A 25,347-nucleotide genomic window follows, 5' to 3' on the forward strand; every position below is an offset into this window, starting at 1 on the left:
GGTTAGAATTGACAGGATATCCGGTAAGAAGAGGCTGAGAGGGGTCCACTCTTGCCGGAGGGGATAAGAACAAGCATCGTGCGGGGAAAATGTGGGAGACTGTTGAGAAGGGTCCAGAAGAAAGAGAACTGCTGGGGCTCCACTTTCTCAGTTTCTGCACTGAACTTTTGCTCACAGCAGGTGAGCACAGGCTCCCTCCCACACTGAGAGTTCCTCCCCTGCCGGCGTGCAGTCTGTTAAGTAAACAGAGACTTTATACTGAGAAAGGAACATTTCTCTATTTTGGCTGTGAGTTGTTATTTTTAAAGCTTCATCCTCCGAACATTTTCCCCTATCCTTGTTTATTTTTTCACTAGAAAGAAAATGTGCTGCTTATAAAAAAATTTTTTTTTGACTACAGGACAAGAAAAACTCCCTTCTAGTGTGCTGTCCCTCCTTAAGGCCAAGTCACCCTTTGGTTGTGACCACTCTCTCATCCCCCTGTTTAGCAACACAGAGATTCCCCTCTGCTTCGGTAGAGTTTCCACGAAGCCGGATACGGCAGTAAAACCAACATGCACTGTGGTAATTGTTTTCTGGATACTTGAGTTAAAAAGGCCAACCTCTCCCTTAACATCTGTGGCTATATTTATCTGCATATATGATCGTAATAGTTAAATATAACTGCTACGATGTACCATATAACATGATATACACTTTACATAAGACCCCACTTACCTTTATTGGAGAAGGCTATGGCCATTTCTTCAGTATTGGTGGGGTTAACCTGGCGGGGGGGGGGGGCTGCCATTCGTCGTAAGACTTTCTTTCTCTACCTTTTCTGGGGGAATGTATTCCATGGTCTTTCACCTTGTCTGTCTTGTCCCTTGTCCCTGTCCCTGGGACACCTTTATGAACAAGATCCATGTCTTTCTTCTCTGTACCCAAATGTCTAACACAAGGCCTGATGTGTAATGGGCCCTCGGTAAATCTTTTTGAATGAATTAAAGTAGAGCAAGAAAGAAAGACAAAGAAAATACTGTTGGAATCCTTCCTTCTGGTGGTTGGTAGTATGGTTTGACTTAACAGTTTTGAGTCCCAATTCCCTCATTTGGACAATGGCAAAAACAATAACCTTAGAGGGCAGTTGTAAAAAGTAAATGCATTTATTGAAAGTGCCTAACATATTTCAACTCATATATAAAGAGATGGTTTGTCACATAAATGGTGTTAAAACTAACTAGTTGCCTGGGACAAATACTAAGCTGAGTCTTTGTCTCATGTCTTACACAAAGTAAATCCTAAGCAATTCACAGCTCTGTGAATATAATAAAATCGATTGAGTTGTATACTTTATTTTTTTTAATGTTTATTAATTTATTTTTGAGGGAGCGAGAGCACAAGTGGGATAGGGATAGAGAGAGAAAGGGAGACCGAATCCAAAGTCAGCTGGACCAGGCTCTGAGCTGTCAGCACAGAGCCCAACGTCGACCTCCAACTCATGCACTGTGAGATCACGACCTGAGCCAAGGTTGGATGCTTAATTGTGCCACCGAGGTGCACCTTCACATGAGTGAATGATACGACATGTGACTATATTTAAGTATGGTTGTTGCAAAAAATAAATCCCAGATGATGAAAGACTTAAACATAAAAACATGGAGCTGTACTAGAAGGAAACATAAGATAATTTTTTATATGTTATTGGAAGGGAAATGACATTTTCAAGCAAGACCTTTTCTAAACAAGGTTGGTAAGTCAATTATGTAATAATTAAATATTTTGCAGAAGAAAACACCAGAAAAAATAAAACAAAAGAAAACCATGACACACCATTAGAAAAGGATTGAACATACACAGAACAAAAGGCTAATTACTATAATATATAAAGGGCACATAAGAATCTATGTGAAAATGACTAATAACCTAACAGAAAAATATCAGGAAAGGATAAGAGCAGACCTCCCAGAAAAGGAGTTTAAACTGATATATTCTTCTAACAAAAGCCTGTTGGTACACACTTTTTGGAAGCAATGTTTGAGCTATTTATCAATATTAAAAATTCATGAGTCCTCTGATCTAACAATTCTACTTCTAGAAATTTTTCTATAGCTATTTGTACCTGTGTCTGAAGACAAACATAAGAATAGTTTTTGCATGAAATGTTTGTAACAGCAAAATACTTGAAGTCAAATGAAATGTCAACCAACAAAGAAGTGGTAAAAAAAAAAAAAAAGCGCTTTGTTCAGTGAAAAACATATACTGTTATAAAAAATTTTTTTAATGTTTATTTATTTTTGAGACAGAGAGACAGAGCATGAACGGGGGAGGGTCAGAGAGAGGGAGACACAGAATCTGAAACAGGCTCCAGGCTCTGAGCCGTCAGCACAAGCCCGACGCGGGGCTTGAACTCACGGACCACGAGATCGTGACCGGAGCCGAAGTCGGCCGCTTAACCGACTGAGCCACCCAGGCGCCCCAAAACATATGCTGTTAAAAACAGTTATGCAGCTGTTAAAAACAGTTGATGAAGAACTCCAAAACACATTAATAAAAAATACAACAAGGTGGTGGACAATGTGCTTACTGTTCATGTTATATATTATTATTTTTTCACAAATATATGTTTACATATGCATAGGATACTTTATTTTATTTTTTCAAATGTTTATTTTGAGAAAAAGAGAAAGAGAGTGCTCACAAGCAGGGGAGAGAGAAAGAGAGAGAGAGAAAGAGAGAGAGAGAGAGAGAGAGAGAGAGAGAGAGAGAGAGAGAGACTCCCAAGCAGGCTCTGTGCAGTCAGCACAGAACCTGAAGTGGGGCTTGATCTCATGAACCATGAGATCGTGACCTGAGCCAAAATCAAGAATTGGACGCTTAACTCACTGAGCCACCCAGGTGCCCCAGCGTAGGATATTTTAAATTCTTCTTGTCCCCCTCAAAGACAACATGCCCCAAATCCAGCTTGTGAACAAAAACATGCACAGATTCCTCTCATATGTATGATCTCATTTAATTTCTGCAACAACCGTATAAAAAAGATACTAATACTTTCTTTTTTAAATATTACATATTATAAACCTTCAGGTTTGCTCAATTAATAGTTGCAACTACTAATGTCAAACCCTCCATGCCAAGGCTCTGTTGTACAGGGAAAAAGCTTAAATTTCTTATAATGTAGGACATCCTTGGTCACCTGACCTTTTCCTGCTTCCCCAGATTAATCTCTTAGCTCTTTCATACCTCTAGCACACTGGTCTGTGTTCCTTCACTCTGCTCGTCCTTTCCATGTTTAAGGCTCTCTTCCAGTGATGTTTCACACTCCTGTTGAGGAAAAGCCTACATTTCTTAAACTATCAATTCAAATGCCACCTACTAGGCTAATCCTTACCTGGCAACATAAATGGTTCTCATCCAGCCACAGTTCCCAGCTATACTTTCTCCTGTATTTCAAAAGCACTTTATACAAGCTGTTAGACCCGACTATATTATTTTAAGGTTATGAGCATATTGAGAGCAGAGGCCCTCCTTTTATTCCCGTAACTAGCACAATGCCTATAATACAGTAGCAAATCAATAAACACTTAGAAAAATCATTTACCCGAATCTTAGTCATTTTTGATTACCCATAAGTTGAAGAACTATTTTTTAATTCTTTTTAAGTTCCAATTAGTCAGCAGCGTGTTACATTAGTTTCAGGTATATGATATAGTGATTCAACACTTGTGTACGTCACCCAGTGCTCATCGTGACAGTGCACTCCTAAATCCCCATCACCTATTTTACCCATCCCCCTCACCCACCTCCCCTCTGGAAACCATCTGTTCACTATGGTTATGAGTCTGTTTCTTGGTTTGTCTCTTTTTTTTCCCTTTGCTTATTTGTTTTGTTTCTGAAATTCCACGTGTGTGTGAAATCACATGGTACTTGTCTTTCTCTGACTGACTTATTTCACTCAGCATTATACTGAGGGAATGTCAGTATAATTCATGTCACTTCATGCATGTTGCTGCAAATGGCTAGATTCCGTTCTTTTTCATGGCTGAATAATAGTCCATTGTTTGTATGTACCATTTCTTTATCCATTCATCAGTTGATGGACGCTTGGTCTGCTTCTATATCTTGGCTACTGTAAGTAATGCTGCTATAAAAATAGGGGTGCAAATAGCCCTTTGAATTAGTGCTTTTGAATTCTTTGGGTAAATGCCCAAAAGCGTAATTGTTAGATCTCAGGGTAGGCCTATTTTTAACTTACTGAGGAACCCCCATACTGCTCCCACAGAGGCTGCACCAGTTTGCAGTCCCATCAACAGTGCATGAGTGTTCCTTCTTCTATACATCCTCACCAACATCTATTGTGTCTTGTGTTGTTTGTTTTAGCTATGCTGATGGGTGTGAGGTGATATCTTGTAGTTTTGATTTGCATTTCTATGAGGATGAGTGATGTTTATTTAGTATCTTCTCAGGTCTGTAGGTCATCTGTATGTCTTTGGAGAAATGTCTGTTCATGTCTTCTACCCATTTTTTAATTGTATTCGTTTTTTGGTTGTTGAATTTTATAAGTTCTTTATATTTATTGGATATGTCATTTGCAAATATCTTCGCCCATTCAGCAGGTTGTCCTTTAGTTCTGCTGATTGTTTCCTTTGCTGTGCAGAAGCTTTTTATTTTGATGTAGTCCCAGTAGTTTATTTTTGCTTTTGTTTTTCTTGCCTCAGGGGACCTATCTAGAAAACCAGTTGCCATGGCCAACGTCAGAAAAGTTACTGCCTGTGTTCTCTTTGAAGAACTCTGTATTTAACATGGCATATTTTGGAATTGAACAGTATGTCTCTTCTAAGAATTGGAAATGAAATGTTTCATTGATGGAAAACCTTTTTTTGTTGGTTTTGCCTTCTAGAATTCAAATGAATGTTTATGCTCCATGAAGAGAAGGGGCTGCAGTTTTTTGTGACAGATTTGGAGCCAGTAGATTTTTCTTGAATGTGAACCTTATCATGGATCTGAAAGTTTATCTGTGCTTTAATACTTTTTTTTTTCTTTTTATTTTCTGTGTCTTCATAGGAACCAGGGAAAATGTGTAGAGGGGATGGTGGAGATCTTTGACATGTTGCTGGCTACGTCATCTCGATTTCGCATGATGAATCTCCAGGGAGAGGAGTTCGTGTGTCTCAAATCCATCATTTTGCTTAATTCTGGTTAGTTGATAACATGGGGGAATTTAATGCTGGGTTACTGGAAGAAAGATTTACTTGTATTTTCCGCCAGATACAGGCTGCCTGTTACCAAAGCATAATATAATTTGAAAGAAACAACTGACGCACATTTAAAATAACCTGTTGTCATTGTAGACCACTTAGGGAGGTGGAGCCTGTCCTGGTCAAATCCGATGAATGAAGAACAAAAATTGGACGTTGAATCAAATGGACTTTTCGTTGAAATGTTTGCATCCTTTTACAGATACTGGGGATGTTTTTATTCTATTATTTCTATTCATATTTTCGGGTGGATGTTTTTATTAAAATGGAACTGGTGTATAGATATATCTGTCGATAGCTATATGTGTCAGAAAAGAAGTGGACCAAGTGACCAATATCAGTAAGGATCCAAGAAGGAAAGAGGCTTATTTGAGATTGACCGTGTTTCTGGTCAAAACTGATTAGGTGACAAATATAACTGGCTCAGAGATAGAAACACCTGCTCCTAAAACTGAGGCGTGTGGAGTATGGTAAGGTGGTCCAGCTGAAAAGCAGTTCTCATTGGATCTGTTGGTGTCCAAGTCAACTGTGTCCTCCTACTGATTCATTTGAGAAAACTTAGCTGAGAGCAGCATCTGGGTAGGGGATTTCTGGTTTGTTTTGTTTTTGTTCGCAGTAAGGTTGGCTGTTGTGTAAAGATATTCTCCAGGTCACCCAGATGGAAAGTATGGCTTAGCACCCTGTTCCTTCTGGCCCTCAGTATTTGGATTTAAGCACTAGATATCCAGTCTGTAGGACCCAAAGCTCAACAATTGGGTGTCAGCCTCACAGTTTTAGCCTGGACCTTTACCCCTATGCCTGGTTCTGTTGATGCCTCTGATCTCATTCTCACATAGAAACCATAGCTATTTTTAATTCCTAGACCTGATTTGGATCCAGATGCAGTCTCCAATTTCCCAATAGCTGAACAGCAGTTTGTATCGATCACATATGTAGATGTTTTGTGTCTTCCTGATGCTAACCCCTTTGCACCTCCCCTAGCCATTTTCCACTCCCCTTCCCCACCAGCGCTAGTCACCTGTATCCCTGTGTCGCTTAATGGTTATCACAGTAATCATTCCCACTTATCAACCGGTGAATGGAAATCTGTACTACTCCACGAGGCAAGGACTGAATTACAGAATGAAGTTACATGAACAATGATGTGATCCACACTAAGGAAGTGATTACCACTCCATTCAAGTTTCTGGTTCCACTCACATGCATTGTGCTTTTCATTTGAGTCATTTGTCCAGCGCATCGAAAGGGTCAGATCCCACAATGGCTCTTTATTGGGCGACAGTTCTGGGAGCAGTGCCACTCGTCTGCACAGCGCCAGGTCTTGAACCTGCTCCTTCTTCAGTGGAGGGCTGGCACACACTGACGTTTCCATGTGGGCAATCTGGAAACTTCGGGGGAAACAGGCCTATCAAGGCCTGGGACTTCCCCCGCCCCACCCCCCTCCACACTTTTACCAGGAAATAATACTCCAGACAGGAAGTGAAAATTAGCCAGAGTTCTATAACCAACACAAGTAAATGCTCTGATCTCAGTACCCAAAAATATTTCCTTCAAATCTGTGTAGCCTCTTCCTACATTACCGTTCTGTTCCTATGACAGGGTTGTTTTTTTTTTTTTTAATATTGTATATATATAAAAAAGGCAAGACTTTTGCTATGAAAATGTTGGATTCGTAGACCCAGGTGTTTTAAATCCCAGAGGAGAAAACTCGTCAGCCCTCACAAGAAAGTCTTTTGTTAAAGACTGGCCCCAGAATCTCAAAACATATTTCCCACTGCAGGATTGGCCCCTCCACCTGACTCTCCTCCCACTGGGTAAACTTTCCTACTCCATCCTGGTTCTTCTACTTATTTCTCAGGATCTTCTGTGAGCTTCCTTGCACTGATGGGTTGGAACACTATTTTGGAAACACGAAGCACTATATTTTGACAGGGTTTACAGCTCTCTTTCTCTTGAGACATCGGCGCGGCAACGCGTCTTTTCTATCGAGGACGGCACTGCTGGCTCGCGAGCAGTAACAAAACAGAAGCTGTCTCCCAACCTGTAAAAAAGGGAAACCACTCTTTTTACTCCTGAAGTGAGCTATGTTTGGAAAAGCAGTTTCTGCTGCTGAGCACAGCTCCAAGTGTCTCATATTGTTCCTGAAAAACAGAATCAAAGAGGATACGACTTTAGCACAATGATAGGGTACTGGGAGATTTTTCAGAGTGAAAAAGCAGTCAGTCATATGAGGGTTACCACAGTCCTAACAGTCTTAGTCCACAATTGGAGGTATGGAGCTTTTGAAGAACTGAACCAATTCATGACTCCGATGCAGGGCAGTTCTTCACTTGTCATGAGACAAAGAACAAAGTGACGTTCGTTCCAGGAATCTCTTGACAGAAGCTGGACAGGATTCAGGAAACCTGAGTAGGAAGATGCTTTTCAGATTCCTGGGAAACAAGACCTCAGTGTGTGGGGGGAACCTCGGGTTCTGTGTTGAGCCCCTGTCACCAAAGTCTGAGAGGGTGTGTTTTACATTGGCCTTGACTTTGGGGCAGAGGCACAAGGGTAGTTGAAAAGTTGTTCCATGGCCTGCTAGGAATGACTTTCAGCAAGACTCAGGAGGGTCTCCCAAATGCCAGAATTCCCATGGGAAGCCCCCTTCACAGATGTTTGGGAATGGGAGATACTCATCGTGATTTAAGAATAATTTATTACCTTGCTTACAAAAGCCTAGAATCATCCATAGGACAAACACTATCTTTCCACTCTCCACTAAAGGCCAGAGGCGTTCCTGGTTGATCCAGAGATGCCTTTGCAAAATCAATGCCAGCTTCAAGGCATTCTGAGAACTAGCTGGAACAGAACTCAAACAAGGGAGCGGAGCAGATGAGCTCAGGCAAAAAGGCTGAGAGGGAACAGTGGCGGGAGGCGGGGCTGGTGCTGCAGAAGGGGACCCTGGACAGGGAAGGGGTCATCTGTGCCTGTTTCCTGTATTCCCCCTACCCGGTGGGGCTTCAGTCCTTCTTGATAATTCCAGTGTTTTTAATTCTTCCAGGCCCAGCTCAGACCTCATCTCATTCAGGAAATTTTGCTACCACCCAAGTCCATAATGAGCTTTCCTTCGCTAGACTTAGTTCATTGAGCCAGCACCATACAACCTAGCAGTTGGTCAATGGTTGACTGATTTCATTCATTTGTTCAATAATGCAGACACTTTGTGCCCAATACACAAAAATGAATGTCATAGGTTCTTGGCTTATTTTTTTCTTTCAGTTTTTAAATTTAACTTAGACTGGTTCTTCATGCATGTATATCCTGATTTCCCTATAAACTATTTGTACTTTTTTTACATTCTTCACAGTCTCTAACCTGTGAACTGTTAACAGGTGTTATACCGTCTATTGCTTTAATAGATGCTTATTGGCTGGACATGACCAGGGCGTTGTGGAACGTTCCCATCTGTCACATGCTGGTTCTACTATTATGAAATATATCATCCTTTTCAGATCCAGATAATGTCAAACTATTAAATGGGAAAAATAATGTCCATTTCCTTGGGCTACTGTGAGCTAAGAGGGAAACTATATATACAATGTCTAATGCAGTTTTTGGAACACAGTAGACTTCCATCAGTGACAGCTATCATCATCACTTGGGAATCTCTGGCTCAAAAGGAGCCAGCCCATGCCTTTTTTTCAATATAATAAAGTGCTTTAGTTTAAAGGTTTCTCGCTAGGCTTAAAAAGTATGCAAGGACTCAAGGGTGATAATAACAATAGAGACTGAGACTGTTCCCCTGACAGTTGGTTAATTGTACTGTTTAATTGTATTGAGAGAAATTTTAGAGCAAGATTGATCTCATGGATGATAACTGATTGTTAATTGAACCTAAATACTGGCTGACCTTAATGAAAACTCTGCGGTGAGCCACCGACAAATCACAGTGAGCTCATTCATCTGTTCACTGTGTTTCTTCTCATGCCCCTCCCCCCCGCCACATGTGAGTCCCACAAACTCTTCAGAGTCCACTCCCGTTTGGATCACTACCCTTTTAGTGGGTGTTTTTCAAGACTCAGAGAAATTCACAAGTCAAAGCCTAATATGTACAAATATACAATAAATCTTTGGTTTGGCCTTCAGCATTCAACTTAATAATTCTTGATTCCCCTTTTCTGAACCTGTTACAGACCACAGTTCTTTATATTCCCCAGTAATTCCAAACACTGTCACACACCTCACGCCCTGGTCACTTTATCCACCCATCAGACCCCCAGACTCCAGCTCCCCTGTCCCCTGTGCCCCTCCTGAAATGTCTTATGCTACGGAAATATTGTATTGCTGGTTATCGTCTCATCAAAACTGTCTTCAGACACCATTTCCCTTTCCACTGGTGGAGTAATAAAGAAGAGTAAAGGTAAGAAACAAAAAACAGAAAAGCAAACAGCAGCAATGCAGGGTGAAAAGGAAAACAAAATACCATAAAGAATTATGGCCACGTTTCTAAAGTGGGTACCCTGGTGTTCATTTAGAGAAAAAAGGGATATGGAGTATTGAATTGGCATGGATACTTTAAGCATAAACGTAAAAACGATGCGCTCTCTTGTCTGTCATCTAGTTCTGCTTTGTTAATATAGCGAGTGTTGTCATCTTGGTGCCTCGATGGAACCTCCGATGCTGAAGCTATGGCATCCATTTGCTTCATATGTGTTCACCAGAGGCTCTGGGCAGACAAGCATTTACTTCATGACCAATTATAACCAGCTCTCATCACAAGGAATATTTGCTCTGTCTAGAGCTGAATTCTTTACACTGTTAATTATTAAACAATTATTTAGAGCAGTTATATTTTTAAGTGGGAAATAAGAAAATGATTCAGAGTCCCTATATTTAGAGGAAAGAACATTTTAAAAACATATTGGCTATAAACAATGAGGATCATTAATTCTCAACAGTTGAAGGTTTCTGACAGGCACAGGCCTTTGAGATTGCGAATGGACACATTGTCAGCTATGCTCTGCTGTTGTTGTCACAGTGGAGAAGATTTAATTATATTATCTCTTGAGTTCTTTGTAATGCCAAGCTTCTTCTCCAGGGAGCCTTCCTATTGCTATGATTTTGAGATAAATGCCACTTCATAATTAAGTGGCTCATCAACTCCTTCTCCCTGGCTGACTAGATTCTATAGGCAGTCTACTCAACTCTCAGAGCCTTTCCCTGCTACTAACTTCTGGTGAGGCTTGAAACAAGACTTGTGTCTCCACTGATTTCCTTGGTGTGGCGTGGACTTTGTCATTAGAGAGGCCTGGCATTCTAGACAAGCAACTTTGTCACTTAGGGGATGAAGGACGCCCTTTGATAAGCTGCTTCTCTATGAGAGGAATCTCTGTGTTCTTCTTAGCAGATAGATAACACATAAATTCCTGGCTGGAAATTCTGAGGTGGGATTTCACCCCTGCCATTTGGGGTTAAAAAATTGTATTCTCATGACCAAAATATCCTTCTTGTGAATGACAGCCTTAGATCCCAGACCAGGTGGATTGGGTCCTGTATCATGTTACAGACACGTCTCAGAGCTTCTGTGGAACTGAGGAAGCCAGCCAACTTCTTGTAGCCTGGGAAAGACTTGGTTGGGGGAGTCCCAATATGCCTTTATGGGATGAGTCAAAATGCAGCAGCTGTTGGGAGACTGGAAATCCTGGCAGTGTTCCAATACGAGGAACAGTTTTACATTATATTCAGAACCTCGGGGAGGGACAGCTGCTTATCATTTTATGCTCACAAGAGCCCCAACAAAGCGGGAAGCCATCTTCTGGGTCCCTGATTCAACCACCCGTTGGACCCACCTACTCCAGGGTCCAGAAATCAGTATTCTAAAGGCTGACCCACTTAAAAGGAAAAAATGCCACAGACTCCCCTAATACTGATGCAAAATGTTCTTGTTCTTTGTATTATAATGCTGCTGAAATATGAATAATCATATTTATTATTTAAATGGACAACCAAGTATAAACTTCCTTTATAGCTCTCATATAAGTACAAAACCAAAATAAACTCACAAATGAAATACAAACTAAAAGACAAAGCGATGATAATGTTTTTTGCAGCAATTGAGTTGCTGTTTATAACATGCTTGGGGTAGACCTCTGGTCTGCTGGTCTACCAAGCACTCTTGTGATGACTGCATTCCCCCACCTCTTTCCTGTGTTCAGAATGATCACAAAACCTCTGCTTGTGTGCAGCATGCTGTGACATCATCTGGCTTTGGCAAGAACACGTTGGTTATGTATTTTGTTTGCTTCCGTTCTGTATTTTATTTATCTGAGATACTTAAAATATAACTGTTGGATTTGAGGCAAGTGTACTGATGGAAAATGTGTTACTCAGGAAACAAAAATTACATGGATTATCTAGTTTGGTGAATGTCAGTGCTTCACACATTTCAATCATCTGGGGATCTTTTAAAAAACGTCCCTATGTTTCAACCAGGGAGTCTGATGTAGTTGATTCAAATATAATTCAGGTTCATGAGTATTAGTACTGTGTAAAGCTCCCCACCAAGACTTCAGTCTCATCAGGTTTGAGAACCATTGATGTAAGTGATTCAGAACATTCTGATATTAATGTCTTAATGGTAGTTCTTAGATATCATTACAATGAAAGCACAAAATCCTAACATTATAAGACAATTTAAAGACCTTGAAGAATAAATTTTTAATTCTCAGGAATATGTGAAACCTCGTTTGAAAACTACTGGTATAGATGATGACATTTCAGCTACATTAGAAGAGTCCTCTAGTGTATCAAGAAACTAACCATCCTGCAGAGTGAGGAGGCAGCCGCTCGTGCTCAGAACTGTACATAAAAGTGAGTCAGAGCTGGGGCCACAGATAATAGACTCATTATTTCAACATCATGACATAGGGCTGTGATGTAAATAAGCATGTGACAGGAGGATCCCTGCATGGGAACTGATAGGTCAGCTAAATCTCGAGGAGGAGCAGGACTTAGCTGGAGTCAGAAGCAAGACAAGGGGCAATGGCCTCACCATTCATCTAGCAGTGAGGATATCATCAAGTCACTGGACTTCTCGTCGTTTGTTTCCTCAACCAGTAAAAAGAAAAAATAAACAGTTCTGCCAAACTTATGTGTTTGTTATGACAGAGCAAGATAGCTTAAAAATATAAACATCATATCATCATTACTAGTATAGTCTTTTTTTTTTCCAAAGGGAAACTATTAGGCAATCAAATATCCTACCAAGATGTTGGTGGCAAGATCTCCCTGTTCTAATCAAAGGACTAGAAGTACACTCAGGGCCTATATTTGGAAGGGCCTTAGGTGCCCTCCTTTCACCTTCATGCCCGGCCTCTAGTTTAAAAGTGTTTTGACACTTCAACTGAAGAAAACCATGAGAAAAATGACAATAAAATCCCACTAATATCTCGAGCTCACAAGTAAAATAAAATATTGTTTTTAATGGGTTTATCTTTCCCCACAAGATGCTCATTGAATAAGTAAAAGCCATGATAGAATGTGTATGCTTCCTGAAACATTTCAATGGAATGTCGAACTGTCCTGTAAAGTTTTAGTCTAAACCAAACATCCCTGCACTTGGTTGGAAGACCCACTTCTGGTCTAGCCTTCCACTCGTGGCCTTGTGGCTCCATACTCCTTCTCTGTTGGTGAAAGAAAGATGGGGAAACAGACTTCCTGCTGCAAGTTTCTGTCTTCCCATCCCCCTTCCCATGGGGCCCCTGAGCACAGCATTCCTTTAGCTCCCTCCAGCACTTTCCCCATGAGGGCGTGTGGCTACTTCTGTATGTTGAGGTAGATTCAGACCACCTCAGGCCTATTTTCTCTGAGTTTTTACTTTACATCTACTTTTTGGGTTTGACTTTTCTTCTGGCATATAAGAAAGACATCAGTACCCCCATGGAACCAAATGATATCCATGGCTGTTATAAGCTATTATTTGTTAGCTTAACTACCATTTACTGAGTATTCACTACTTTCCAGGCATGTGCTAAGTGCTGGAAATACACAGTTGCCTTTAGTTGCCTTATCTGTAGTAGTTTTTACCCTGTGGTTTCCACGAAGTGAGGCACGTGGACTGCTCCCTGGCACCTAAGGACTGTTCTGTCACGGTGACTCAGTGGTCATACCAATAATGATAGTAATAGCAGTGATTACTAAGGCAGTTCCTACCTCAAAGTCCTCATGGTCTAAAGACAGAGACAGATATAAAAAGAGAATTTATATTTTAAAAAAGAAAGTTGTGATTATAAAACTTTATGTTCAGTTGAGGTCACTTAAGAATACCAAATACATTACTAAGGAAATCAACAACAACCCAAAGCCAACCAACCATCCGGACATTGCGATGTACCTCATTGCAATATAGTGGAAAGGGTAAGAGCAGGAGACTCTGGTTCCATGTTCAGATCCCCTTTCTCATACGTCCTAGTTGTACGACTATGGACAGGTGCTGCTTACACCCTTTGTGCTTCTGTTTCCTTGTCCATGAAATGGAGATCATAATAGCACCTGCCTGCTAATATGAGTTCGCTCTTAAAACAATGCCACTTAGACCGACACTCCATTTGTGTGAGGTAGTATTTTCTTTCCTTGACATACTGTGGATATAACCATATTTGTATCTACGCATTTTAATTAGTATTATACTCATGTACTTTCTTTAAAAATAAGATTTTAAATGGCTGCGTAATCATGCATGAGGATATAACATCATTAATTCCACAACCTGATGCTGTTAAACATTTAAGTGCTTTCTCTTTTTTGGTGTTATAAATTATGCTTGCTTTGCATTCTTTCGTTACGTCTTTTGCCTACATTTGCTTATGGTTTTGGATGTTTGTAGAAGTAGAGTCGCTCGTAAAAGGCCATAAAAATTCTTATGGCTCTTGATACATGTTACCTACTGTTCCAGAAGGCTTTATCAAATTACACTTTTACATGAATGTAACCTTATCATGCAACGTGAGAGACAGAGGTGTAGTCAGCAATTTCTACGTAGGTCATATTATAAGCATCATGTTGTGAACCTCCCAAGTTCACTCCTTTTGAAGCAAATTATCACGTAGAGAATTTTGTTTATTTTGTTGTCTGTATAGACGCCTGTTGTGTTAAGTTTCAGGTTTGTGACTTATACAGACATTGTGCTGGGGAACTACTCTTCTTCCAAACTGTCAGGGTGCACAAAGAGCTGGCATTTTTGGTCTCACCTTCTGCCCTTGGTCCCTTCCACTGATTTTTTTAAAAGTGGTATTTATAAAAAGAAAGACACCAGGTTGAATGGCTGGAAGGGTCCCTCCCTTCAAAACTCGTCTAGGGAAAGAAACCTGGTTCCTCCAGTGGTTTCGTTTGCTCTGGATTCTGGGCCTTTGTGAGATTGGCATACCTTTCCTAGCCCATAATGAGTTTAGAAGAGGCAGCTTACCATGTGAACCCACTACTGCTCCAGACAGGCTATTCATTGGCTGCTGGTTCAAGAGTGCCCTGTCCAATGCTGTTGATGCCCCAAGGATGCCCCAAGTACAGGCTAGTCTCCAGATTCTCACAACTGGACGCAGACAGATGCTGGGAAACCTGGTCCAGCTCAGAACAATAGTCAACCCTGAGGATGGCTACGCATGTGTGTCAGGAAGGGACTGGCAGGAGCGGTTTCTTTACTCTTTCAAATTGGCATCAACAGCAATGATGAATTAACCCTGGAATGGAAAATTCATTTTCATCTTGACAGGTGAAGTATCTGCCCTTTCCCTTAGTATAGCAAACGTTACTCTTTGAGCGAGGTAACATAACCTTCACATTCAGTGAAAGCCAACACTCAGGACCTTCTAGCAAAACCTTAATGCTGCGCTTTCTTTGCATTCCAACTTACAAGTCCTCTGGGGACAAAAAGCTATTCCTTGAAGCTGATCTTTTTTGCACTTAGACATGTAGTTCGGGTTATTGATATGTCAGAAGTATTTCCCACTACGAAAATTATTCTCAGGGGGCACCTGGGTGGTTCAGTCAGTTAAGTGTCCCACTCTTTGTTTTGGCTCAGGTCACGATCTCACTGTTTGTGGGTTCGAGCCCCGTACTGGGCTCTGCGCTGACAGCATGGAGCCTGCTTGGGATTCTGTCTCCCTCTCTCTCTCTGCCCCTCCCCTGCTTGCTGTCTCTCTCTCTCAAAAATAAATAAATAAACTCAGAAGCTTTAGTGGCAAATTTGTTAGTTTTACTTCTTGTCAAAATAGCAAGCCTTGAAGAGTTTCAGAAATGGGAACAGCCTTAGGGATGATAGAAATATTATGAAAAGAGTCATAAGTAATATCCCTACAGCAAGCTCCTTATTCCTTAGGATTTCCATTCACCAGCTGTGTTTCTGTCTCATCAGTCCAGGCATTGACAAAGCTCGTGAAATAATAGAAATGAAAGGGGCTTTGATTTTGTATTTTTAATAACATTTTTCTCCACCAAATTATGAAAATCATACATGCCCAACACAGGGAACTTGGAAAATACAGAAAAACCACCAAGAAAAATAATCTCCTAAGGAATCATAATTCCGCCACACAAAAGTAATCATTGTCAACGGTTTGTTGAAAGTTCTTAATTAAAGAGACTCTTAGAAGATGTCTGTGTGCACAGTGTTCCTTCCTTTCTCCACGCTGTCCTGCACAGTTCTGAAAAGCTGGATTGCTCCTAAGTCATTCCAGGAAAATGATTAGTTTTTTTCAAATATCTCTGGAGGTGAGTCCTTTGGCAATCATTTATAGTTTTTCACAAACCTTGCAGTTAAGAAACTCTTTGTGTAGCTTCTGAGCAGTGGACTGGGTGTGAAGGATATTTGGGTTCTGGCTCCAGCTCTGACTGACAGGGTGATCCCAGGGAAGCCCAGCCTAGCTGCCCTGCCTAAAACCCCTCTCAGCTCTTTCTAGCATCTACTAGCCTGGTTCCCTAACCTCTTGGAGCCTGTTTCCCAATGATTAAAAGTAACTGAAGTGGAGCAGGTTTGGGAGTTTCTTACATTAAAAACTTTTATTTTTGTTTATTTTTAATAGACTTTATTTTTTTGAGCAGTTGTACATGATAGAGCGGTTTAGAGCAAAACTGAGTGAGAGGTACAGAGATTTCTCCTCTTCCCACACTAACACCTACTATCAAAATCCTTCACCAGAACGCTTGATGTACCATTGATGAACCTGTATTACACACCATTATCACCCAAAGTCCACAGTTTACATTAGTCACACTTGGTATTGTACGTCCTGTGGTTTTGGCACATGGAAAATGGCACATATCCACCATTATAGTAACAGACAGCGTGGTTTCACTGCTCTAAAAATCCTGTGTTCTGCCCATACGTCCTCCCCGTCCCTGCCTTGAAAACCACTGATCTTTTTTTGCTCTCTCCATACTTCTCCTTTTCTTAGAATGTCATGTAGTTGGAATCATACAGCATAGAGTCTTTCTAGATTGGCCTCTTTCACTTAGTAATATATGTTTAAGATTCCTCCACATCTTTTGATAGCTTGATAGCTCATTTCTTTTTAGTGCTGAATAAGATTGTATTGTCTGGATGTACTATAGTTGATGTATCCATTCACCTACTGTAAGGCATTTTGATTGCTTCCAAGTTTGAGAAATTATGAATAACAGTGCTGTACATATCCCCCCCCCCCCGGCAGGTTTTTGCGTGGACATAGATTGTCAACTCATTTGGGTAAATACCAAAGAGCATGATTACTGGCTCTTATGGTAAGGGTGTATTTGGTTTTGTAAGCATCTGCCAAACTGTCTTCCAAAGAGGCTCTGCCATTTTTCATTCCTTAGAGTTCCCGTTTTCCTATATCCTTGCCAGCATTTGGTGTTGTTAGCGTTCCAGATTTTGGGCTCTCTAAGAGGTGTCTTGTTCTAATAGGCAGTTCCTTAATGACACATCATGTGGAGCATCTTTTCATGAAAAAAATTTTTTTTAATGTTTATTTATTTTTGAGAGAGAGACAGACAGAATGAGAGGGGCAGAGAGAGAGGGAGACATAGAATCTGAAGCAGGCTCCAGGCTCTGAGCTGTCAACAGAGAGCCCAATGAGGAGCTCAAACCCACGAGCCATGAGATCATGACCTGAGCCGAAGTCGGATGCATAACCGACTGAGCTACCCAGGCGCCCCTAGCATCTTTTCATATGCTTATTTGTCATCTGTATATTTTTTCTTTAATGAGGTGTCTATTCAGGTCTTTTGCCTATTTTTTGAGTATAGTTGATACACAAAGGTTATGTTAGTTTCAGGTGTACAACTTAGTGATTTGACAAGTTCTTACATTATGCCATGTTCACCACAAATACAGCTATCATCTGTCCCATTACATCACTGTTACAGTATCACTGAATTCCTTATGCTCTGCTTTTTATTCCTGTGACTTTCTCGTTCCATAATGGGAAGCCTCTATCTCCCTCTCTCCTTCACCCATTTAGCCCAACCTCCTAAACCTCTTCCCTTTTGGCAACCATCAGTTTTGCTCCATGTTTATAGGTCTGATTCTGCTTTTTGTTTGTGTATTCATTTTTTAAGATTTGATTTTGAATGGAATCATATGGAATTTGTCTCTCTTAGTTGGACTTGTTTCACTTAATACCCTCTAGGTCTATCCATTTTTGTCTCAAAAGGCGGGATCTCCTTTTGATGGCTGTGCAATATTCCACATTTTCTTATTCATTTGTCTGTTGGTGGACACTTAAGTTTCTTCCATATCTTGACGATTATAAATAATGATTCAATAAACATAGGGGTGCATACATCTTTTTGAGTTTGTGTTTTCCCTGGGTAAATACCCAATAGTGGAATAATTGGATCATATGGTATTTCAATTTTTAATTTTTTGAGGAACCTCCATACTGTTTTCCACAGTAGCTGCACGAGTTTACATTCCCATGAGGGTTCCTTTTTGTCCACATTCTCATCAATACTTGTTGCTTCTTGTCTTCTTAATTTTTACCCATACTGACAATTGTGAAGAGATGTCTCATTAGGGTTTTGATTTGCATTCTCTAATGATTAGTGATGTTGAGCATCTTTTCACGAATCTGTTGGCCATCTGTATGTTTTCTTTGGCAAAAGATCTGTGCCAGTTTTCTGCCCATTTTTAGTCAGGTTGTTTGTTTGCATGTGTGTCTGTTGAGTTGTATAATCTCTTAATATATTTTGGATATTAACCCCTTATTGTATATGTCATTTGCAAAAATCTCCCATTCAGTAGGTTATCTTTTTGTTTTCTTGATGGTTTCCTTTGCTGTGCAAAAGCTTTTTAGTTTGATACAGTCCCAATAATTTATTTTTGCTTTTATTTCCCTTGTCTTAACAGACAGATCTAAAAAAATGTTGCTATGTCTGATATTAGAGAAATTACTGCCTGTGCTCTCTCTCTTCAAGGATTTTTATGGTTTAGTTCTCACATTTAGGTCTCTAGTCCGTTTTGAGTTTATTTTTGTGTATGGTGTTGGTGTTCCAGTGTCATTCTTCTGCATGTAGCCGTCCAGTTTTCCCAACACCGTTTACTAAAGAGACTGTCTTTTCCCCATTGTATATTCTTGCCTCCTTTGTCATAGATTAATTGACTATATAAATGTGGGTTTATTTCCGGGATCTCTATTCTGTTCCATTAATCTGTGTGTCTATTTTTGTGCCAGTACCGTTCTGTTTTGATTACTACAGTTTTGTAGTATATTTTGAAATCTGGGATTGTGATACCTCCAACTTTGTTCTTCTTTCTTACGATTGCTTTGGCTATTCCAGGTCTTCTGTGGTTCCATACAAATTTAAGTATAATTCTTCTAATTTTGTGGCCCATTTTTTAATTGGGTTGTTCATTTTCTTATGTTGACCTTTAAGAGTTCTTTGTATATATTGCATAAGAATCCTTCCTCATCAGATATGTCTTTTGTAAATATTTTCTCCCAGTATGGCTTGCCTTCTCACTCTTTTTAGATTGTTGGTTTTTAAATGTTCTTCTGTTTCAAGACTTGTGTTCCAGAAGGAGACTCTGGTGAAGGAGGAGAAGCTGAGTGAGTGAGATCCAGCCCCATACCTTTATTTCTTCTGCTTCCAAAGTTTTACTACACCCAGTTTATATATGAAGTTTTTATAAGAGGTTCACAGTTTTCAGGGGTTTTGATCCTCAAAATAGTTTGAAAACTACTGAATTAGATGAACGTAGGCCCTTTTTAAATCTATAATTCCGGAATTCTATGTCTCCTTTTTGCAATGTAATATAACCTTTCTCAAGGAAAAATGAGATAAACCTGTCATGGTCATGTGGCACTTTTTTGATATAAGTTTCATCTACTGTAGTGTTCACTTGAAATGGAGAAACTGATAACCCTAAGGAATATGTGCCATTTAGATGCCCACTTGTCTCTTCAAAACAGTAATTTTTGAAACTAATTATCTCTTCCGAAGTAACCAGAGGGAACTATCAGCCATTTCACTTTTATATCTAGGTAAAAGGGGAAAAGTATATCTGAAATTTTGTGACTCTGGAGATAAACATACAAGTCAGAACCAAGAATGTGCAACGTTCATCTGTTAGCAACCAGTGCTGAACATCATAGGCTTTTGAACAGTTGTGCTGTTCAATTCAGGATGATGAGCTCACATGCATTTCAGCTTATTATATATTCTTAGATCACACGTCACTTTTTTTCCTGGATTTGAAGCTAAGTCACTCAGATGAATGTTTAATGATGTTTTGTAAACATTTGCATTCACACTAACACTGTTTATTGACTTGGCAGAAGATGGAGGGATATCTTTTTCATTTTTTTATTCACATATTGCCTATTCCACAGAGAATTTGAAATGGCTTACTAAGTTTTATGTAATGCAAAGGGAGTAGACCAATAATTGACAAAATCTGTAAAAAAGGAAAATAAAGTGAATAAAGTAATAAATCCAGGAACCTAATTAGTGCACAGAAGTACATCTGTACAGCTCTTAGGAATGGGCCACAAATTTGGCTCTAACTCTCCTTCACTTGGCCAAAGCACAGACGAGAACACATTGCATTATAAGGTTCATAGACTTTTAATAAAAATAAAAGCAAATAGACCAGTTGTATAACATAAAACACTCTCCTTCGGGCAAATCTCTACAAAGTCTATTTCTCACAATTGGGACTGGGTAAGGATTGTTCAACCAAGAATTCAGAGTGTTTTATACTCTGGTGAGAGACCAGATGCAGATAGTTTGGGTTGCCAGTTAGGGGAAGATCCATATGTTTTGAGATGGATCAGCTGGACAGTGGCCAGGTGTAATAGCTTCCAATGAAAGTTGTTAACTGCACACAGTATCTGACAGGATGAGTTAAAACCCTTACCAGTTGTACCAAGGATGAAGGTCAAGGGCTGGATTAAGGCATTGATAGGCAATAGGGTTTATAATGTGGAGTAGAGAGTATTCAGGTACACCAGAACAGGAGCCCAATCTCTATTCTGCCTATCATTTTCCCTTCAAAGTGTTTTGTGCAGATATCCAGCTATATTATGCCTACTGCTACTGTGTAATAAATTACCCCCAAAACATAACAAGTTAAAAAAAAAAAAGCTTGGATTCTCTTGGCCATGAATTTGTATAGGGTACAGAATGAACATCTTGTCTCTTTTCCACAATGTCTAGCGCCTCAGATGGGGAGCCTCATAATGTTGGGATAATTTGGTAATTGTAGGCGTGGTCATCTTGATGTGTGCCTTTTTTCACACGGTAGCAATTGATGCTGGCTGCTGGCTAGGACATCAACTGGAGCTGTTGACTAAAATGCGTACCTATGGTTTCTCCCGTAACTCCCACACGGCCTGGTGCAGCGTACCTCTTAGAAGGTGGCAAGGGCTCCAGAAGCAGCTGTCCCAGCTGACAAGGCAAAAGCTGCATGGCCTGATAGGATAGCCCCTTAGAAGCCACACGGCATCACTTCCAGCCCTCCCCCTTTTTTTTTCATTACAAGCAAGTCATGGGTCCACCCAGACTCAAAGGAGGGCATAGATTGGACACCTCTGTGGGGAGAGTGTCAGGATCATGTTGTTGAGCAGCATGTTGGATAGGAGATGTTGCAGTGGTCGCATTGGAAAATACAGTCTGCTCCAATGTGTAAGAGCTGCTTCCTGCTCTGTGTTGTTGCTCCATTGCCCTTAAGATGCCAAGCAAGAAAAGGAAAGGTCCGGGGAAATGAATTTATGCCGACTATTTTGGCCTACCTTCCCTGGGGAAAAAATGAAACCCTCAAGGCCAGGCCAGCTCCTTGGGACTAGGAATTCTGCGTGGAACCTTGTGAATAGATTCCTGTGTGATAGATGGGCTGCACATTTTCCATCAAATGGCCCTTCGGGGGCTCCTGGGTAGCTCAGTCAGTGAAACAACTGACTTCAGTTACGGTTCGTGGGTTCGAGCCCTATGTCAGCCTCTGTGCTGACAGTTCAGAGCCTGAGCCACCTTTAAATTCTGCATCTCTCTCTCTCTCTCTCTGCCCCTCCTCAGTCATTCTGTCTCTCTCTCAAAAATAAATAAATATTAACAAAAAAAATTTTTTTAATGTCCCTCCAGAACATCTTCTTGACCTCAGAAACCTCGTAATTGACTGTTTGAGGGATTGGAGAATCAGAACCCTGGCTGCTTCCTTCTATATTACTGATACAACTAACCTAAATAAGGCTTTTAAGCAAAACATAGATCCATAATGAATTTATCCTAAAAGGTATAAGGCTAGAATATTATTTATTACAAAAATTTTTAACTGGAATTTTTTTTAATTCGGGTATGTTTGGCACACAATGTGACTTTTTTTAAAAATGTTTATTTATTTTTGAGAGAGAGAGAGAGAGACAGAGCACGAGTGGGGAACGGGCAGAGAGAGAGGAAGACACAGATTCTGAAGCAGGCTCCAGGCTCTGAGCTGTCAGCACAGGGCCCAATGTGGTGCTTGAACTCATGAAGTGTCAGATTATGACCTGAGCTGAAATCAAGAGTCAGATACACAACCGACTGAGCCATCCAGGTGCCCCGGCACAATGTGACATTAGCTTCAGGTATACAGGGTAATGATCAACAGGTTTGGACATTGTGATGTGTTCATCACAAGTGTAGGTACCATCTGACCTCACATGTCACTATTGGAGTATCATTGACTATGTTCCTCATGCTGTGCCTTTTATTCCTGTGACCTATTCATTCCATAACTGGAAGCATGTATCTCCTCCCGTTCACCCATCTTGCCCAGCACCCCTCACCCCGACAACTGCAATTTCATATATAAAAGCTACAGGCAACAGAGTGAAACCGAATCACTTTATTATAGCCTATACAAAATAAACTTAAAATATATTGAAAACTTAAATGTAAGACCTGAAACCATAATACTCCTAGAAGAAAACATAGGCAGTAATCTCCTTGACATTGGTCTTAGCATTATTTTTTTTTGGATCTGTCTCCTCAGTAAGGGACAACAAAAGCAAATATAAACAAATGGAAGGGGGCACTTGGGTCACTCAGTGGGGTAAGCATCCAACTCAGTTTCAGCTCAGGTCATCAGATCATGGTGTGTGAGTTCAAGCTCTGCATTGGGCTCCGCACTGATGGTGTGGAGCCTGCTTGGGATTCTCTCTCCCTCTCTCTCTGCCTCTCGCCTGCTTGCACTCTCTGTCTCTCTGTCAAAATAAATAAACTCAAAAAAAAAATAAACAAATGGGACTACGTTAAATTAAAAGCCCTTGCACAATGAAGGAAACCATCGAAAAAATGAAAAGACATCCTACTGAATGGGAGAACACATTTGCAAATAAAGTGTCCCCCTTATTAGGAGTTCATATCCAAGATACACGAAATATATAGCAAAAGCCAAACAATCCAATTTCAAAAAATGGGAGAAGGACCTGAATAGACTTTTTTCCAAAGAAGACACCCAGATGGCCGACAGACACATGAATAGGTGCTCAACATCATGAGTTGTCTTGGAAATGCAAATTAAAACCACAGTGAGTTACCACCTCACACCTGTCAGAATGCCTATTATCAGAAAGACAAGAAATAACAAGTTCTGGAGAGGAAGTGGAGAAAAGAAATCTCGTGCACTGTTGGTGGAGATGTAAATTGGTGCGGCCACTGCGGAAAATAGTATGAAGTTTCCTTCAAAAATTAAAAATAAAACTACCGTATGTTCCAGCAATCCTCCAAAAGCAATTCTTTTTGGAGGATTGCTGGAATTCGAAGAATTCAAAAGAAATGAAAATGTTAATTCAAAAAGATACACACACTCCTACATTCGTCGCAGCATTGTTTACAATAGCCAAGATATTGAAGCGACCCAAGTGTCCATCTATAGATGAATGGATAAAGAGGATGTGGTATAAACATACAATAGAATGTTACTCTGCTATAAAGAGTAATGAGATCTTACCATTTGCAACAACATGCATGGATAGACCTAGACGGTATTATGGTAAGTGGAAGGAGTCAGACAGAGAAAAAAAAAATACCAAAGGGTTTCACTTATATGTGTAATCTAAAAAGCAAAACAAATGAAGAGGAAAAGTAGAACAGAAACAGAGCCCTAGATACAGAAAACAAACTGGTGATTGCCAGAGGGGAAGAGGTGGGGAGATGGACAAAATAGGTGAAGGAAATTAAAAGGTACAATCTTCCAGTTATAAGATAAATAAGATATAGGGATGTAACATCCAGACAGGGCATATAGTCAATAATATTGTAAGAACTTTGTGTGGCGACAGATGGCGATGAGACTTGCTGCAGTGATCATTTCGTAATAAATGTAAGTATCAAATTACTATGTTGTACATCTGAAACTAATACAATATTGTATGTCAATTATACTTCAATAAAAAACTGAGACACATGGCTGCCACTTAAATTATTTTCTTAAAAAGTGTACATTTAAGATTTCTTCTCAGGTCAGTTGAATCAGTTCGTCAGTTTCACCATCTGAAACCATTAAAGGATTTGTCCTTTGAGTCAGCTTGAATGTATTGACACCACGTTTTTACCTTCTAGAACTTCTAGTAGATTTCACTAAAAATTATACTAAATTGATAAATATCACTGAATCTCTAGCATATTATCTCTGTTCAGATTTTGTTTGTTCATGATTCAATCTTGGGAGGTTGTATGCTTCTAAGAATTTATTTTTTTTCTAGATTGTCCAATTTTTTGGCACATAATTATTCATAGCAGTCTCTTATGATCCTTTGTATTTCTGCGATATCAGTTATAACTTGTCTTTCATTTCTGAATGTATTTATTTGTGCTCTCTCTCTCTTTTTTCTTGGTGAATCTAGATAGTTTGTCAATTTTGTTTATCTTTAAAGAACCAGCTCTTAGTTTCATCGCTCTTTTTTATTATTTGCTTCAGTTTTTATTTATTTCTGCTCTGATCTTAATTATTTCTTTTTTTTAAATGGTTATTTATTTCTGAAAGGGAGGAGACAGAGACAGAGCATGAGTGGGGGAGGGACAGAGAGAGGGAGGCACAGAATCCAAAGCAGGCTCCAGGCTCTGAGCTGTCAGCACAGAGCCTGATGCAGGGCTCGAACCCACGAACTGTGAGATCATGACCTGAGCTAAAGTCAGCTGTTTAACTGACTGAGCCACCCAGGTGCCCCTCATCTTAATTATTTATTTCCTTTTTACTAACATTAGGCTTCATTGGTTCTTTTTTTCTAGTTCGTTTAGGTGTGAAGTTAGATTGCTTATTTGAGATTTTTCTTGTTTCTTGAGGTAGGCCTGTATTGCTATGAACTTGTCTCTTAGAACTGCTTTTGTTGCATCCCATAGATTTTGAATCATTGTATTTCCATTTTCATTTGTCTCAAGATATTTTATTTCTTCACTGATGCATTGGTTCTTTAGTAGCATGTTGTTTAATCTCCATGTATTTGTGATTTTTCCAGTTTTTTTCTTGTACTTCGTTTCTAGCTTTATACCATTGTGGTCAGAAAACATGCTTTGTCTTCAAGTTTACTGAGACTTGTTTTGTGGCCTATAAAGTGATCTGTCATGGAGAATGTTCCATGTGCACTTGAGAAGAATGTGTATTCTGCTGCTTTTGGATGGAATG

The 25,347-nt window shown here is 40.0% G+C and overlaps 1 protein-coding gene across 1 annotated transcript in view; it reads left to right on the forward strand.

Annotated features, from left to right (window-relative positions):
- Positions 1 to 25,347, forward strand: part of ESR1 (estrogen receptor 1) — a 436,996-nt gene that overhangs the window by 396,648 nt on the left and 15,001 nt on the right. Inside the window, exon 9 of the mRNA XM_042987330.1 lies at positions 5,044 to 5,177. Coding sequence (XP_042843264.1) covers positions 5,044 to 5,177 — 134 coding nt within the window. The remainder of the gene's footprint in view (positions 1 to 5,043; positions 5,178 to 25,347) is intronic.

Source organism: Panthera tigris, chromosome B2, assembly GCF_018350195.1.
Source record: "Panthera tigris isolate Pti1 chromosome B2, P.tigris_Pti1_mat1.1, whole genome shotgun sequence".
NCBI lineage: Eukaryota > Metazoa > Chordata > Mammalia > Carnivora > Felidae > Panthera > Panthera tigris.